General features: G+C 44.4%; 1 protein-coding gene across 1 annotated transcript in view; it reads left to right on the forward strand.

Moving 5' to 3' along the window:
* mre11a (MRE11 homolog A, double strand break repair nuclease) overlaps positions 1-19,247 on the forward strand; it is a 48,099-nt gene that overhangs the window by 17,949 nt on the left and 10,903 nt on the right. Inside the window, exons 13-17 of the mRNA XM_053486132.1 lie at positions 1,530-1,703; positions 5,020-5,079; positions 5,308-5,509; positions 7,345-7,425; positions 10,801-10,850. Coding sequence (XP_053342107.1) covers positions 1,530-1,703; positions 5,020-5,079; positions 5,308-5,509; positions 7,345-7,425; positions 10,801-10,850 — 567 coding nt within the window. The remainder of the gene's footprint in view (positions 1-1,529; positions 1,704-5,019; positions 5,080-5,307; positions 5,510-7,344; positions 7,426-10,800; positions 10,851-19,247) is intronic.

Raw genomic sequence — 19,247 nt, forward strand, 5'->3', positions numbered from 1 at the left:
TCTCTCACTCACTGCACTGAACGTCACACATCAAATTTACCGAGAACTTTAAAGCAAACGATGTCAGAACAAAATCTGAGCGTCGGACATTAGAATGCAAGTGTTGCTGTTAGAACTGTGCCAACTGCGCTAGCCGTATTATTTAGTTTTGCTCAGTTTAAGGCCGTTCATTTATTTTTATACAAACTGTTTATTGCTGTTTATTGTGCATGCTGCTGTTAGAACCGCACCAGCCGCGCTACCTCCATCATCATAGTTATTTCAGCTCTTTTTCACTCCATTCATTTTTATTACAGTCAGCTCAATTTTACATCTATAGTCCTTCAGCGATAAACATGCGTGCTGCTGTTATAACGGTACCGAATGCACTTCGTGTACCTCATTGTCTCTACAGTAGTTTTGTGCTCTATGCGTCCATTCATATCCTTTTATTTCAGCTAATAACGTATTAAAAAGCGTCTTTGCTGCAGGGACTGTAATGGCACTAATGAGCCCTGCGACTTTATTTTATTTCAGCCATTACAGTTCGCTAGTTCTCTACAAGGCCATACTATTTGTTACTACATTGTTAAGTCAACTGGGGAATAAACTGAAACTGAACCTGTATTGTGTTTAAAGTATTTATCTATGAAGAAATGTAGTGTAATTATAAAATAAATAAATAAATGAATAAATGAATGGGCAGTGTGTGTGTTTGGAGTAGCGACCGCGGAGGTTATGATGTGCATGTTGTGCCGCAGGACGTCTCTCTCTCTCTCTCTCTCTTTCTCTCGCTCTCTCTCTCTCTCTCTCTCTTTATCGTGCCTGGAATCCAGCCCAATAGATGTGCTCTGAACATTAGAACTGAAGCTCCAAAGACAAAATAAAAAGGTGATCGTTCCAGCTCGGGTCCAGGTCCGGGTCCGGTGTTGTGTATCTGACAGTCGTGCTGACGAAACCCAGACACGCGACCTCCATCGGCGCGAGCGGATTGTCTGACGCACATGAAGACCGCGATGAATTCATTCTGATTGCATTTCCATCCACACTGAAGAAGATCATTATCTAGTCTGCGTTTTATTCTCTTAAATTCGGCTCACGTCACCTCGATGTCACGTCACGCTCGTTACTCTCGCGATAGAGCGCTCTTTCAGCGTAGAAACGTTGTTTGTCTGCATCACTTGACCACGCTTTCATCATCTCCAGGTTCCAGTCCTGCACAGCGTCGTCTCAGCACAACACCGTAACACACTGCAGCGCGTGTTTGGGTTCTCGCCCTCACATCGCGCCCATATCCCAAAAGTTACACTTTCTTGCTTTCCCCTTTTTTTCCCCGTTTGGTATCAGACTCGACTTCTGTTCAGATCTCTGTGTGGTGTCTCTCTAACTTATCTAACCTCCTTCTCCTGTCCACACCTGCTCAGATGATCTGACCCTCTCCTACCTGCTGTTTCATCTCCTCCCTCCTGCTCTTTCTCTCGATCATGTTCTTCCTGTTCCTGTCCAGCCTGCTTTATGTGTGTGTGTGTGTGTGTGTGTGTGTGTTGTAGAACATGCAGCTGTCCCTGCTGACGGAGCAGGGGATGGGTAAAGCCGTGCAGGAGTTTGTGGATAAAGAGGAACGAGACGCCATCGAGGAGCTCATCAACTACCAGCTGGAGAAAACGCAGCGCTTCCTGCGGGACCGGCACGTGGAGGCGACGGAGGAGAAGATCGACGAGGAGGTGAGGAGCGAGGGATCGGCGCCGAGGACGGTCCAACAGTACAAAAGCAATAAGAGTGGCACTCCAGGGGCGTGGCACGTCTGTTTAAATGAAAAGAAATACACACACACACACACACACACACACCCGACGAGTGAAATGGTGCTGCAGGTGGAGACAGAGAGAAGCAGCTTAAAAACACATCAGATTTATTTTATTAATCCTAACATTTGCTTTATGATTAATAAAACACACATGACCGCAAATATCACTCTGTCTGTGAAGTCTGGAGGTTTAATTTAACGTCATCACGATTTAATCCATCGCTTTATCTTCAGCAGATGCTCTGGTGCCACTGACGGGGTTTAGACACTGCAGGGTTTATTATATATTTAATAGAATTCTTTTGTTTGTTCATGTTTACCAGGTCGTAATTACACCAGCTGAACTCTGGAGGAAGTCATTTAACTTAAAATAAAAAAAAAATTAATCAACTCTTTAGGTGAACCTGTTAATCTTTTGAATTTTATATATTTTTTAAATATTTTTTTTAAAATAGCAGCGAGTTAAATGACAGCGTGTTCAATCAGAGACGTTTGTTCAGATAGAAAAAAAAACGCATTAAGCCTGAATTTTAAATGTTTTTTTTTTAATCAGTGTTAAGTGGCCGTGCTGAAAAACTGCACAAAATCCAGGAGGTAAAAATCAGGATGAGATAATGACAGCATGTCGCGGTGAGGGAGGTTCAGCTCGCACGCTATTCACATTCATGTTTAACATTTTATTCACAAGGTAGTGAGAGGACATCGCTCTCGCTGAGAAGTGATTTAAGCACCTCCGAAAAAAAAAACAAAAATTAATTGGTGTGAAATACAGAAATCTGATTTCTAAATCTGAGAAGTTAATGACCAGGAGTGGAGAGGGTGTGATCGGCTGAGAAGATTCTGCTCCTGCTGCTGAAACTGTTTTACACAACTGCAGTTTACAACCAAGGAGAAGAAGTGCTGGTGGAAAGATCGCAAACTGCAGAGGAAAAAAAGCCAGTGAGGCATTTGAGAGTCGACTCTTATTAGTAAATTGAATGTGGACAAAATGCAGACCTAAGAAATAATTCCAGATGGTTTAAGCAGATCATCCACATGCTGCTAATCGTCCGTCGTTAAGTCTGTAAGCTGCGTGATTAAAGCCTCTGGATCTGAGCTCCTGTAATGAAGCCGAACAAACACTTGAGCAGCAGTGGAATTCTGGGATACGAAGTTGAAACGGAGAAACTGAATGTTTTATGGTGTCTTTAAAGACTTGATGGAAAACTCATGGTCTCCTGAGTCGCCGCAGCTCACCTGGACGTCAGCTCCAGACGAGTTCACCTGCAGGACACACTCCTCTTCTCAGGTTTAGAGCGTCTGCAGCGGACTTATGGAGTATGAGGAGCTTATGAAAGCAGAACACACACTCCATCAGAGCAGAGATCCTGAGAGTGTGAATCTTTATGTCTGAACTTTTGAGATCTTTGAGTGTTGGACCTCTCGCTGAGACACAGTCAGAGACATTTTATATGTAATTACAGTCATTACTGCAGTCATTTGCACTACATCGGCTCTCCTTTTGTTGTGACATGGAGAACACTGCATACACCCCTACCCCCCCGCCCCCCCAACACACAGAAACACATCACTTTTCCAGAAGTTTCACAGCCGAGTTCTTACATAATTCACAGGGTTTTTTTATGAAAACTTTCCTCTTTCTGAGCTTTAAGTCCACCAGGACTGTCCTGCTGTGTCCATTGATCTGCGTCGTGATCTGTCAGAGTGTCTTTATCAAAGCAGTGGATGTGTTGGGGACGGGAACCACCCGCCACCTCCCCGTACCATATTGTCATGATACCTCAGTGCCGATTTGATTAAAATAATAATTCTGGTCATATCATGATTTAAAAAAAAACCCAATGTGGTATTATTGTGTTCCTTATAACATTTTCACTTAAAAAACAGCATTTAAACAATACAAACTGACTTTAAATACATGAATTTAACATTTAACTTCTAAATATCAAACAAAAAGCTATGACTGTAACGTGTATCTCCGCCATCCATCATTAGTATTAGTTCTAAACAAACTCGGCGAATAATTCACTTCTACCACAAAGTAGGAATAGTTCAGAGTGCGCCCCCTGTAGGATAACAAAGAACCGACGATGGTTTACCGCCGCAATGTGACAGGGAGGTGGAGCGATTGTGTGGACGCTCGTGGTGTTGTGAAACTGGTGTAAGTGTGTGATGAGCGAGTGTGAGACTAATACACACGGAGTTTGGAGAAAAAGCAGATCGGAAGTTTTTCACATACGCGATTTCTGATAACGGAACGCCATTAAACCGCGTTCATGTCGCGTCACTCTGAAGCTTCTGCGCTCGGTACTGAATGGTTTATATCTGAGGCTGATCAGCTGACCACCGGTCACGCCCACTCACACCGAACACCAGACGATTCCACTCGCTGACCGATCGAGCGACTCTTCTCTGTTATAAATGTAAAAATTGTTTTTATAAAATTTATGCGTAAATCATCAGTAGACAAAAGAATCACGGTTCATACCTGAACCCCCCCTTCCCCCGCTTTATGATGTAATGTAACTGAAAAGAACAAAAACACTTCCAAGGCTGGATTCATGAGAACTGACACGAGACAACGACACGCTGACACACACACACATCCAGAGGGACAAAGGGACGTGATCCTAACACGTCGTGGATGATCAGGATCCGGTGCGAGGACCGCGTGCTCTGTACGTTCTGGAATGATTTTCTAAAGTGAGATGGTCTGGCGTCAGCAGGGACGTAACCTGAGAGATCCGAGTCCGGGTATCGGGTGCGCTGTGGCTCACGGTGTCCACGTGTTCATTTCAATATTATTAATTTAGATGTAAGATGTGATCATTTTAAAAAACTCACTTGCGTCCAAGTCTGAAGCAAATCATATGTAATATTAATATGTGGCCGTTTTTATTGGCTTTAAACTACAAATTCCTGATTCTGGAGACACTGCGACCCGACAGAAAAGCATTCAGCAGTTTGTAAGAAAGCAAATGATGGTGGGTTTTTATTCATCTGCGTTTCAGTGAGAATACAGTCGTGGATTTGCACGTCTCCTTTAGGCCACACCCACTTTCAGGTTAAATTATGATATGGGGGTGTTTACGTTACAGACCGGAGGGCGTGAGGAGAACCGTGAGTGTGTTAAAGTCCGACTGGGTTATGAGGGAAAAGGAGCAGCTTTTACTGTGACTCAGAGCAAATACTGACATTATTTATTCACGTGTGTGTGTGTGTGTGTATTTCAGATTCGCCGCTTTAGAGACTCAAAAAAGAATACAGCAGAGGAGGATGAAGAAGTGCAAGAGGTTAGCGACACACACACACACACAGAATTGTTTAAACGCTCCCCTGGGATGATCGTCAGCGCGCCACCGTTTAAATCCTGACAATAAATTCCTCACTGTTGTTTTTCAGTCATGTTTGTTTATAAGATTACACACACACACACACACACACACACACACACACACACACGGTGGTTAGGGGTTTACCAGCTGTTATGATCCAGATGTTGACCCTGGCGCTGTGTTCAGGCGATCACGCGGGCGAGAGCTCACAGAGACCGCCCCGATGCTGCGAGAGACGACGATTTCCAGCAGTTGGAGGAACCGGCTGCTGTCTGTATGGACTCGGACGAGGACGACGCCCCCGTGCCACCGGTTCGAGGAAGAGGGCGGGGCTCCAGGGCGAGAGGAGGGAGGGGCCAAAGCAGTACAGGGAGAGGAAGAGCGCGAGGTATACTCACACAGACACGTACACACACTCCGGCTAGACTCGAACTTGTCTGTATGTTAACTCTCTCGGACGAGACTGCAGGTTTGTCTCCAGAGCTGTGATCTGATTGGTCGAGATACAGGGACACGTTTAGGGTAACAAATTTACATAAATGTCCTGATGGGTTATAAATATTTTTTAGATTTTTATCACAATTTTAAGCGAACTGAAGAGAAATTCCCTCCAGTGTGTGAACAGTTTACAGAGCGCCACCTGCAGGATTACAGAGGAACTGCGACGTTTCTTCACCTCAATTACAAACGTAGATGAATTGAAAGATTGATTTTTAAAAGATCGATTTTGAGGTCAAAAGAACAACATAACTGAATCAATTTTCTCATTTCTAATATTTATATATTTTTTTCACAGACGTTAAATATTTAAAAGTATTTATTTATTTACTATTTCTCTGGAACTTTCCTAACAAACCCAGCCATAGCACTCACGATCTGCTCGTTATTTTAAAACTTTAAGTCATTTTAGGGAAAATAAGGGGCAGTTTTGCGAGATGATGATGATGATGATGATGTTGATGTTGCCGTGGTGACATTCATTTTAAAAAGCCGTGTTATGGATGCTAATGTTGTGGAATGGCTCTGCGAGGCGATGTGCAGATTCCAGGAGAGAAATAAAAGCTTGTCCTTCATTGTGTTGTGTTAAGTTAAATGGAATGAATCTGTCTGTTAGGGGTCAAAGGTCATCTCGAACTTAACTTCCTCATTAATATTCACCGAGTCAGGAGTTAAAAGGGTAAAGTGTTCTTAATGCATCACTCTTCCTGAGCGCGGCTCGCCCAGACTCTCTCACGCCTCGAACACAATTTCCTTCAGTCGCTTAGTTCTGGGAAGATTATAATCGAGAGAAGAAAAAAAAAGGTAATAAATTGGTGTGTTTGAGTGCCGGTGCAGTGAAGTGACTCACTCCGGCGCTCATATTCTCTCACCGGGAGAACCGGCGCAGAATTCAAATAGAACGTCTGCTGAGAGAAAAGTGAGTGTGAGAGCGAGACGATGCGAGCCGCTGCGAGCCGCTGGAGTGTGTTTTAATCACAAAGGAACCTCAGGAGCGATTTAAAGGTCACACGAGGTCCTTAATGGGGACGAAAAAGGAAAACAGCGTGAAGGTAAGAACGTGGTCACGGACCTTACAAATAACTTCAGGAATAAACAGTTCAGGTAAAAATGTTCATAAACTGGTCATCATTTACTCTTTCCTGCATCTACGTTATGACGGCTGTCCGTCGGTGTACAGTAACGTAACACACACGTCTCACTTCACCTCCTGTATAACATCCCAAACTTATCGTAGGATGACGATAACATGAAGGCGTGAAAGTGATGGAGAAGAGCTCGAGCGCAGTACGGTGATGAGAAAGTCCTGGATTGACTTGAACACCCCCCCCCCCCCCCATAGTTATGAATGTAGTTGTAGGCAAACTGGCCACAACTCCCTGAACAGCAGACTATTGCTAATGAAGACACGCACATTTCTGTCTTAAAAAAACACATACCTGTGTGTCTGGGTGAGTTGACACTGACAGTGAGGGCGGAGCTTGTAGGGTTACCCTCTGACCAATCAGAGCCCAGAATCACACACAGCTCGTCTCTCTCGAGGGTTAAACGGGACGAGCTGCAGGATGAGGACAGGACACAGATTGTGAGTTGACGATCGTCTACATGTTAATGTCCCCATTTCTGCCCTTTCTCTGTGTGTGTGTGTGTGTGTGTGTGTGTGTGTGTGTGTGTGTGTGCGTGTGCCTGTGCCTGTGTGTGTGTGTGGTTTATTCATGTCTTTAGGAGCTGGATCTCAAGCAAGTAGAGGTGGGCGGGGCCAGAAACCTGCTTCAAGTCCTGCTAAAAACAAGTCGATAATGGATGGTAAGATACACACACACACACACACACATACACACACACACTTCTCTAAGTGTGAGTAAATTTTCTCTATTTTAAGAAAATTTGTACAGCTATTAATTTGTCTCCTGTGTCTATACACACACACACACACACACACACACGTTATTGTTATTAGTGTTGTTGTTTAGAGACTCGGCTTTTCTACTCTGTTCTGTTTATGTGCAATTTGTTACTGCAGGGATATTTATTTATTTATTTATTTATTTATTTATTTATAATTTGATATGTTTTTCATTATTATTAGTTCACATCATAAATTTCACAAATTAAACGGCGAAAATAAATATAATTATTAATTATTAATTAATTTAATTATTTGATTAATATAAAGTTATTTTTAGGAGTTTTGTGCTCGGCTGTTGTAAGAGAAACGCCGTATGAACCGTGTTACTCGTACACAAAGCCATGTGTTTTTCCTCGGGTGCCATTTCTTTTGAGCAGTGAGGAGAGTAGAGGTGTGAGAGTTTCATCAGCGCAGCCCTGAGACACTGAGGTCTGAGACACTGGAGTTAATATTTATTACAGAGAGGTTCGGGGTGGAGTAAACTCATGGTCATGTGATTTCATTTAATTTTTTTAGTAATTTAAGATGAATTTTTTTGCTCCGTGTCTGATTCAGAATCGATTTACACTTTTTAAGTCATTTATTTGAATTGACCAACATTAAATTAAAATCACTTTGTACAAGATTTTAAAGGTTAAAACATGTTACACAGCATTTTAGTGTTTGACACTTTTAGTATTTTTATATTTTAGTATTTTATATTTAAAACCTGCAAGAAATCTCACTGTGAGACAAATCAGACACTAAACGTTAGCGTCACTGAATTTGAATCAGAAAACACACTGGCCAAAAATAAAATAGAATCAGTTTATCATGTAATTATAGAACAAATCGGTGAAAACATTTAATTCAATTCAGTTTTATTTGTATAGCACTTTTAACATTTGTACTTGTAGCAAAGCAGCTTTACACAATCAAAAGAAAATGATGGAAGTGTGTATGAGATGTGAGTGTGTGTGAATCAGAATGATCAGATGGTCCCTGATGAACGAGCCGAGGGTGACGGTGCTGAGGAAAAAACTCCCTGAGATGGTAATAGGAAGAAACCTTGAGAGGAACCAGACTCAACTGGGTGATAACGGATAGCAGGGATTGATCTGAACTCATACTGTGTGTTAGGAGGCTATTACCTATTAGGAGGTACACTATTTGGAGGACTATTCCATAATTTTGGAAAAAGCTCTGCCCCCAGCTGTAGTTTTCATAATACGCGTTACTGACAAGCAGCCTGCATCCTTTGATCGAAGTAGGCGTGGCTGATCGTAGGACTCTAGCGGTTCACTCAAATGTGCTCGTATCTTCTGGTTCTAGTGAGGACACGGTGTTCATGTGCACACATATAACAAAAGGCTAAAACAAAGAGGAAGAAAATGGATCTTTAACCTCTTTAATGAGACTTGCTTTTGCTTTACACGCTGTACAGTACACACATGCATACAGACACAAAATAAAACATGTTTTACACACACACACGTGGTCACAGTGGTATAGTAAACAGTACACGCGTGCACAGATTTTGATTATACCAGTAAGAGACGAGCACTAAGACCCAGCATGGGAGACGATTACCCACAATTCCGCAGCGCAAGAAGGAGAAAAACCTTTGGCTCAGTTGTAATCACGTGACGCTCAGCGTGAAAAACAAGAAGCGCATGCATGATACATGATACTCGGTACTTGTAAACCAAGACTTGTTCGTTTTCCAAACTTCATAAAAATCTTTGCTCGTCTTGTAGAACACTAGCAAACTACGTTACTCACAATCCGAGGTTTCACTGTAGCTTCTTTTTTTTTATTGATGCTAATTTGGCAAAATGGCCAAAACAAACACAGTGGAAGAAAATTTGAGAAACATTTAAGCAGAAAGCAGAAACGTTCCCACTCGCTGTTTGAAAACGTTTAATTTTAGCCTTGGTGAAAATCTCTAGAGTAATTCACAGTGTGCTGCTGTTTTCATTCAGACACACACACACAGACACACACACACACACACACACACACGCACGCAGCCACATACACACACACAGCCACAGCCACACACATACAGCCAGAATGAGAAGTGTATTAAAACTGCTGTATAACTGACGTGGTTTAATAACAGAAGTCACTCTGAGGAGTTCACATCACAACACTGCTCTTCCATATGTTTCCTCAGCGGTGCAATCAAACAGCGTAGCATCTCACTAACGGTCATGATCTGAGACTCGATCATCAGTAAGAAGCTTGTTGTTGATTCCTCGTGCACCCAGAGCTTCTCAGAGCTTCTCAGAGCATCTCCCAGAGCATCTCTTACACTCTGAGTCCTGGAATACAGAAGAAACCCTCCACAGATGTGATCCTCTGGTGGTTCAGTACATTCAGGTGGTCAGCTGACTTCATTTTATTGCCCCATAACGTTACTGAGTCTAGACCTGAGTAACTGATCAACCCCAGATCATAACACTGTCTCCAGAGGCTTGTACAGTGGACACTATGCATGATGGGAGCATCGCTTCATGTCCTTCCCTTCTCACCCTGACACGCCCATCACTCTGGGATAGACTCAGTCTGGACTCATCAGGTCACATGACCTTTCTCCATCACTCCAAAGTCTAGACTTTATTCTCTTTAACAAACTGAAGCTTTTTTGATGATGGTGTGTGTGTGTGTGTGTGGAAATGACATGGCTCTGATTTATACTGGATATTTTCGTATTATTTTATATTGTTTATATACTGTATGTTCAGACTCGTGTACTAATAAGGACATTAAATGCTGATTTCAGATGCCTGAACTTTACTGTTTGCTGATTCTGATTGACGTCTTTGTAAATGATTCAGGACTTTGTTTTTGTAAACCTGTCTAAAACCTGAGACGTTGTGATCCTGCAGAATTGCTATCCATCAAATATTAATAACACGTTATAAAAGAATAAGATGTTCTGAAAGGACAGGGAGAGCTGATGCGCTCCGACGTCTTTGGGAATTTTTTCTGCTCTTTAATTCAAATCTCTAACCCCCTTTTTATTTCTCTAAAACCCTGAGAGACAGATGTGACAGATTGCCAAATAAAGACAAAAAATAAAATGTAGAGGAGTGCAGGAGGTGAAAAGCCAGGATTATGGATCCGTTTCGTGTTTGTTGCCTCTCGAGCGCCTGTGGAATGAAACGGCAGTGGACTTGAGATGCCCCTTGGTGTTGTTTTATCAGAATGTTCTCATTCGATCTCAGAGAGAGACGAGTCCAACACATACTCTCGTCTTTATGTTCACCATCTCGTTTTTCTCCCTGCAGCGTTCCAGTCACAGAGAAGACCCAGAGCTTCCACGAGATCCTACGAGGAGGTATACACACACACACACACACACACACACACACGCGCGCGCGCATGCACACACACACACTTCAGCAATTAGCTGTCTGGTTTATATGCGCACAGTGATTATCACCCGGAGTGTAAATTATTAAAATGTTCCCCGAAAGTGTTATTTCTGTCATTAGTGTTTGGTTGTGGACATCCTACTGGGACACAATGGAGCTGTGTACACACACACACACACACACACACACACACACACACACACACACACACACAGGAGAAACCACACAAGCAGAGGCACAGTGGTGTAGTGCTTAGAACTGTGTGTGTGTGTGTGGTTTTTGCGGGGGTTTTACTAGTCGACCGATCAGAGACTGTTTGACCTCGTTTGTTCACGCGGGCGGGTGTCCAGTATCTCCGTGGTCCTCCTCATCACTCCTCTTCACCGCTCTATTCTCATCTCGTTCCTGTCATTTTTTTTCTCTCCTCCTCTCGTTTAATCCTGATTGTGGTTCCCTCGTCCTCTGCTGCTCACCGGGGCTGATTGAGGAATTGTAATTCCAGACAAGCTCGGGCTGAAGTTACTCCATCACACACACAGTTATTGAAGATGGTCCAGTGTTTATTTTTGTCTGATGCTGATGCATGTGTACTCTATCAGAAAAATGAGAGGCTCATCAGGAACTCCGCACAGATCCACTCTGATGATTATCGACCTGAGACGTCAGGAGAAATCAAAATTTTTTAATCCAATTTTATTTGTATAGCGCTTTTAGCAACGGTCATTGTCGCAAAGCAGCTTTACAGACTTAAACGATTATGGAAATAAATATTAAAATGTAGGGAAAAAGTGTAGATTAACTATGAGATCGTCCCTGATGAACGAGCCGAGGGCAACGGTGCTGAGGGGAGAGCTCCCTGAGATGGAAATAGGAGGAAACCTTGAGAGAACCCTTCCTCATCTGGGTGATAACAGGTAGCAGGGATTGATCTGCACTCATACTGTGTGTTAGGAGGCTGAAAGTTCAGTATAACAGGAGATGTGGAGAAGTTCATATGGAGTCCAGTTTGTTATTAGAGGCTCAGGTAGACTGTAGGAAACTCCAGTCCTGAACTATCGAGTGACTGAAGTCACGAGTCCTCAGGGAACAGCTGTCTGTATCAGTCGAGGACAGGACCGTCTTCATGGTAAACTAGAACCGTCCCCAGTTACCATACGCATCCCAGACAGACCACACAGGGCGTCCATGTGACCAGATCTCTAACCAGGAGAGGGACACCAGGACGAGTCAGAGAGCTCCAGGGGGCAGAGGGGGTCTGGATCACTGACAGCTCAGGAGAGACATGTGTAGTGAGAGAGAGAGACAGGGAGAGAGATAACAGTCGGGTATAAATGTATATTTAGTGCGAGCAGAGACTCCAGCAGGACATTCATTGGAAGGCTTTTCTATACTTTTAAGGTTTAGTATGAATGTAATGTAGAAATGTTTGCTCCCGGCTGCAATTTTCATAATATGAGGTACCAACAAACGGCCTGCATCCTCTTATCAAAGTAGGGGTGGCAAATTATTAAACATTAGATTTTTTTCTCATTTTTATTTTATTTCCGGTATTATTTGTTTGAGTACATGTGTAGGTCCAGGATCTGGTACATAAGAGGATGATTTTGTAGAAGAGAGATGAGTGAAATGAGTTCAGTCTAAATATTCAAGGTGCTGATCTGATCTGATATGAAATGGTTGGTTTGTTTATCACCTGCACCAATGTTTATTAAGTTGTCTGGCTTTAAAGCCTGATTTTTTTGTGTAATATTTACAATTTTGTTATTGAAAAACCAATCTTTACTATTACATGCCATTGGTGTGTGTGTCTGCAGTGGTCTTATTTCTGGTTAATTTGGCTACAGCATTAAATAAGAATCTAGGATTATTTTTGTTATTTTCTATAAGAGTGAAGAGATATGTTGATCTAGCAGCACTGAGAGCTTTTCTATAGTTCAGGATGTTCTCCTTCCATGCTATTTAAAATACTAACAATTTCAGTTTGACGCCATTTACGTTCTAATTTCCGAGCGGTCTGTTTTAAAGTGCGTGTGTGGACGTTATACCAGGGAGCAAGTTTCTTATCTCTAATATTTTAACGGTCACAGCTGATAACTCTGTTGCAGTTGCAGTTGATGTGAATGTGCGTTTAATGCTGTAGTTTAGAGAACTTCAAATGCATTGACTTTGTGTCCATGTTTTTGGACGATGGTGAGATTAATCAGGACGTCTGCAGTGAAGCTTTCGTCTTGTCTCAGTCGTAACGAGCCTGTGGTGGAGATGAAACGACTCGAGCCTCTGAACAATGGTCTTCATTTTTCTCTGATGCTCTTCTCCTGGAGCAGGAACTGTCCTGACCCCAGACTGCACCTCTGCTGGATGAAATCCCTGGCTGTGCCGTTAGCACTGAGACTCGTTCCGGCGTTAGCTTAATATTAGCACTTTTATTGATTTTTATTGTAGGAAGCTGGTGTGTGTGTATGTGTGTGTGTGTGTGTGTGTGTGTGTGTTTGATCTTTTGTAGACTGGACTACAAAACTAGAAAACTAGAAGTTTTTCTTTTTGAAGTTCTTGTTGGTTTTGAGTTTTATTATTGATTTCATTTTTGTTAATTTCATTTTTATTTTGTTTAAAGCTATATAATTAAACTAGTTAAACTTCCCCATCATTTTAGATGTTTTACATTAAAAATGGAAATTCTTAGAATGAACTATTATTAAATTTTTTTAATTCCTATAATTTGTTTATCTATTTTTATTTTATGTGTAATTTTTGTGTTTTTTAGCGTAATTAAGTTTAAAATATAAAACTATGACAGTGAGGCCGAAAAACTAACTCCAATTACAACTTTATTCAAAACACAATATTCCTAGTTTGTTTGTTAGTTAGTTTGTTTGTCTGCTGCCGCCGGCGCCCCTGCCAGAGGTCGTCCTCTAACGTTTTTTTCTTTTAAAATTAAACAGAACTTTTTGTTTTCTTTGCCAAACTGTTGTGTGTACACGGTTAATCCCCCAGGCAGGATGGAGGTACTTTGTTACCCGGATAATTGCGATGGGAACGGTGGGATCACAGCTCTGGACACACACACACACACACACACACACACACTAAGAGTATCTAGGTCAGTTTCCCTCATTAAGTGCTCCAGATGGACACAGACCACCAGTTTCCTTTCATGCGGTGTGTGTGTATCAGCAGGCAGGTAGGGGGAGCAGGAGACCCGACGGGGGCGGGGCGGGAGGGACGATGTACCAGGAGACTAATCCCCGAGTTCCTCACAGAGACGCTCCCAACTCATTGTGCTGCTCGGGGATTAGTGGAGCGGCGCTGGAGTGAGCAAATCGCTCTGGAACAGGAACAGCACTAATCCAGGCCTCGTTAGCAAAGTTCAGGCTTCACAGAGGATTAATTAAATTACCTGACCCTTCACACACACTCACACGCAAACACACACACACACCTACATAACCGCTACAAAGCACTTCATCTTATGAAGGAGAAAAGCCACTGAACCTATCTGTGTTTTATTTAAGATTAGATCACAATTAAAATTCTGCTTGGGTCAGGGTCAAGGTGCAGGGTCAAGGTGCAGGGTCAAGGTGCAGGGCACAAGTGCAGGGTCAGAGTGCAGGGTCAGGGTGCAGGGTCAGGGTGCAGCTTCAGGTTTAGGGCGCAGGGTCAGAGGTCAGGGTGCAGGGCCAGGGTGCTGACCTTCTAATCAGTAACCCCTGAGCTTTAGTGGTTTGAGACACCACTTCCCAGACATTTATTTATGTGATAATACACATGTATGCCTGATTAAAGGAGCAGTGAGTGTTCACGAGAGTTATGTGTGTGTGTGTGTGTGTGTGTGTGTGTGTGTGATTACTGAATAGGTTTAATCATTATTTACAGCTCCTTGACCTCTGATACACACTGCACAGTACACAGTGTCTCATAGCGTACTGCAGAACAAAAGGGCTGGATGAGAAGGTGACTGATGGGACGATAAACAGACAGACAGACAGACAGACGGACAGACAGACAGACGTCCTGGTGATAGAAGCACAGACTGATGGACAGGTCTATGGATGGATGAACAGGTGGTTATAGTGATAGAGGGGCAGATGGGAGTGAAATGAGAGAGATAGATGATGTTTGTTATCTACTAGACATTCAGTCCATCCACCCTGAATTACAGACAGTGAGGAGGTGTGTGTGTTAGTGTGAGGAGGTGTGTGTGTCAGTGTGAGGAGGTGTGTGTGTTAGTGTGAGGAGGTGTGTGTGTTAGTGTGAGGCGGTGTGTGTGTCAGTGTGAGGAGGTGTGTGTGTTAGTGTGAGGAGGTGTGTGTGTTAGTGTGAGGAGGTGTGTGTGTTAGTGTGAGGAGGTGTGTGTTAGTGTGAGGAGGTGTGTGTTAGTGTGAGGAGGTGTGTGTTAGTGTGAGGAGGTGTGTGTTAGTGTGAGGAGGTGTGTGTTAGTGTGAGGAGGTGTGTGTGTTAGTGTGAGGAGGTGTGTGTGTTAGTGTGAGGAGGGGTGTGTGTCAGTGTGAGGAGGTGTGTGTCAGTGTGAGGAGGTGTGTGTGTCAGTGTGAGGAGGTGTGTGTGTTAGTGTGAGGAGGTGTGTGTTAGTGTGAGGAGGTGTGTGTTAGTGTGAGGAGGTGTGTGTGTGTTAGTGTGAGGAGGTGTGTGTGTGTTAGTGTGAGGAGGTGTGTGTGTGTTAGTGTGAGGAGGTGTGTGTGTTAGTGTGAGGAGGTGTGTGTTAGTGTGAGGAGGTGTGTGTGTTAGTGTGAGGAGGTGTGTGTGTTAGTGTGAGGAGGTGTGTGTTAGTGTGAGGAGGTGTGTGTGTTAGTGTGAGGAGGTGTGTGTGTTAGTGTGAGGAGGTGTGTGTGTTAGTGTGAGGAGGTGTGTGTGTTAGAGTGAGGAGGTGTGTGTGTTAGTGTGAGGAGGGGTGTGTTAGTGTGAGGAGGTGTGTGTGTTAGTGTGAGGAGGTGTGTGTGTTAGTGTGAGGAGGTGTGTGTGTTAGTGTGAGGAGGTGTGTGTGTTAGTGTGAGGAGGTGTGTGTGTTAGTGTGAGGAGGTGTGTGTTAGTGTGAGGAGGTGTGTGTGTTAGTGTGAGGAGGTGTGTGTGTTAGTGTGAGGAGGTGTGTGTGTTAGTGTGAGGAGGTGTGTGTGTGTGTTAGTGTGAGGAGGTGTGTGTGTGTTAGTGTGAGGAGGTGTGTGTGTTAGTGTGAGGAGGTGTGTGTGTTAGTGTGAGGAGGTGTGTGTTAGTGTGAGGAGGTGTGTGTGTGTGTTAGTGTGAGGAGGTGTGTGTGTGTTAGTGTGAGGAGGTGTGTGTGTGTTAGTGTGAGGAGGTGTGTGTGTTAGTGTGAGGAGGTGTGTGTGTGTTAGTGTGAGGAGGTGTGTGTGTGTTAGTGTGAGGAGGTGTGTGTGTTAGTGTGAGGAGGTGTGTGTTAGTGTGAGGAGGTGTGTGTGTTAGTGTGAGGAGGTGTGTGTGTGTTAGTGTGAGGAGGTGTGTGTGTGTTAGTGTGAGGAGGTGTGTGTGTTAGTGTGAGGAGGTGTGTGTTAGTGTGAGGAGGTGTGTGTGTGTTAGTGTGAGGAGGTGTGTGTGTTAGTGTGAGGAGGTGTGTGTTAGTGTGAGGAGGTGTGTGTGTTAGTGTGAGGAGGTGTGTGTTAGTGTGAGGAGGTGTGTGTGTGTGTTAGTGTGAGGAGGTGTGTGTGTGTTAGTGTGAGGAGGTGTGTGTGTGTTAGTGTGAGGAGGTGTGTGTGTTAGTGTGAGGAGGTGTGTGTGTTAGTGTGAGGAGGTGTGTGTGTTAGTGTGAGGAGGTGTGTGTGTTAGTGTGAGGAGGTGTGTGTGTTAGTGTGAGGAGGTGTGTGTCAGTGTGAGGAGGTGTGTGTTAGTGTGAGGAGGTGTGTGTGTTAGTGTGAGGCGGTGTGTGTTAGTGTGAGGAGGGGTGTGTTAGTGTGAGGAGGTGTGTGTGTTAGTGTGAGGAGGTGTGTGTGTTAGTGTGAGGAGGTGTGTGTGTTAGTGTGAGGAGGTGTGTGTGTTAGTGTGAGGAGGTGTGTGTGTTAGTGTGAGGAGGTGTGTGTGTTAGTGTGAGGAGGTGTGTGTGTTAGTGTGAGGAGGGGTGTGTGTTAGTGTGAGGAGGGGTGTGTGTGAGTGTGAGGAGGTGTGTGTGTGTTAGTGTGAGGAGGTGTGTGTGTGTTAGTGTGAGGAGGTGTGTGTTAGTGTGAGGAGGTGTGTGTGTTAGTGTGAGGAGGTGTGTGTGTTAGTGTGAGGAGGTGTGTGTGTTAGTGTGAGGAGGTGTGTGTTAGTGTGAGGAGGTGTGTGTGTTAGTGTGAGGAGGTGTGTGTGTTAGTGTGAGGAGGTGTGTGTTAGTGTGAGGAGGTGTGTGTGTTAGTGTGAGGAGGTGTGTGTGTTAGTGTGAGGAGGTGTGTGTGTTAGTGTGAGGAGGTGTGTGTTAGTGTGAGGAGGTGTGTGTGTTAGTGTGAGGAGGTGTGTGTGTTAGTGTGAGGAGGTGTGTGTGTTAGTGTGAGGAGGTGTGTGTCAGTGTGAGGAGGTGTGTGTGTTAGTGTGAGGAGGTGTGTGTCAGTGTGAGGAGGTGTGTGTGTCAGTGTGAGGAGGTGTGTGTGTCAGTGTGAGGCGGTGTGTGTCAGTGTGAGGCGGTGTGTGTCAGTGTGAGGAGGTGTGTGTGTTAGTGTGAGGAGGTGTGTGTGTTAGTGTGAGGAGGTGTGTGTGTTAGTGTGAGGAGGTGTGTGTGTTAGTGTGAGGAGGTGTGTGTGTTAGTGTGAGGAGGGGTGTGTGTTAGTGTGAGGAGGGGTGTGTGTTAGTGTGAGGAGGGGTGTGTTAGTGTGAGGAGGTGTGTGTGTTAGTGTGAGGCGGTGTGTGTTAGTGTGAGGAGGTGTGTGTGTTAGTGTGAGGAGGTGTGTGTGTTAGTGTGAGGAGGTGTGTGTGTTAGTGTGAGGAGGTGTGTGTGTTAGTGTGAGGAGGTGTGTGTGTTAGTGTGAGGAGGGGTGTGTGTTAGTGTGAGGAGGGGTGTGTGTTAGTGTGAGGAGGTGTGTGTGTTAGTGTGAGGAGGTGTGTGTGTGTTAGTGTGAGGAGGTGTGTGTGTTAGTGTGAGGAGGTGTGTGTTAGTGTGAGGAGGTGTGTGTGTTAGTGTGAGGAGGTGTGTGTGTTAGTGTGAGGAGGTGTGTGTGTTAGTGTGAGGAGGTGTGTGTGTTAGTGTGAGGAGGTGTGTGTGTTAGTGTGAGGAGGTGTGTGTGTTAGTGTGAGGAGGTGTGTGTGTTAGTGTGAGGAGGTGTGTGTGTTAGTGTGAGGAGGGGTGTGTGTTAGTGTGAGGAGGGGTGTGTGTTAGTGTGAGGAGGGGTGTGTGTTAGTGTGAGGAGGTGTGTGTGTTAGTGTGAGGAGGTGTGTGTTAGTGTGAGGAGGGGTGTGTTAGTGTGAGGAGGTGTGTGTTAGTGTGAGGAGGTGTGTGTGTTAGTGTGAGGAGGTGTGTGTGTTAGTGTGAGGAGGTGTGTGTGTTAGTGTGAGGAGGGGTGTGTGTTAGTGTGAGGAGAGCTGAGCTCTCTCAGTGATGTGGTTGTACTGTGGGGAGGGGGAGGAGCTGTTCATGGAGAGGAGACACTCTCCCAGTTCTCTAAGCACACAGTTCTGTAGAGTTGACTCGTCTTGCGACTCTTCTCTCTCTTCTCTCTGATCTTCATCGCTCCATGAGTTCTTCTGTTCTTCTCTGAGAACCCGAGTGTGTGGTTCCAGGTAAGAAGCTCAAAGGAACAGAATCAGATGGCGAAGGTCAGACCCTTATTGTGTAGATGATGAGAGGAACAGCTCAGGGTCATGACCTCAGAGTGGTGGAGCGGCAGGTGTGCACACACACGCGCGCACACACACACACACACACACACACAAAGCTGAACATCAACAGTGTGGAATGTTAAACACCTTCACCTTTTCAGATCAAACACTCTCCTGTGTGTTTTCCCCTGAGCCAGACTCACTCTATATCTCTCTCTCACACACATCCACACGCGCACACACACACACGCACACACACACTCGCACGCACACATAAAGCTGAACATCAGCAGTGTGGAATGTTAAATAACTTCACCTTATCCGATCAGTTGCTCTGCTGTATCCCCCCCCCCCCTCTCCCTCACACACACACACACACACATTTTACATTCACGAAATTTGTCCCCTAAAAGTTGAAGTGGTGTTATTTAACTGTTGGGATAAAAGACACGCGCATACACACGCACACACATGCACACACACACACACACACAGATGAGTGATTGATTGATTGATGTGAAGCTGAGTGTGTGTGAGTGGCTTTGAGCGAGAGAAGCCAATGAAAGCTGAACACACACTCGCGCAGAAGAGAAAGAAAAGAGAGACACGCG

This window comes from Clarias gariepinus, chromosome 25 (assembly GCF_024256425.1).
Source record: "Clarias gariepinus isolate MV-2021 ecotype Netherlands chromosome 25, CGAR_prim_01v2, whole genome shotgun sequence".
Classification (NCBI taxonomy): domain Eukaryota; kingdom Metazoa; phylum Chordata; class Actinopteri; order Siluriformes; family Clariidae; genus Clarias; species Clarias gariepinus.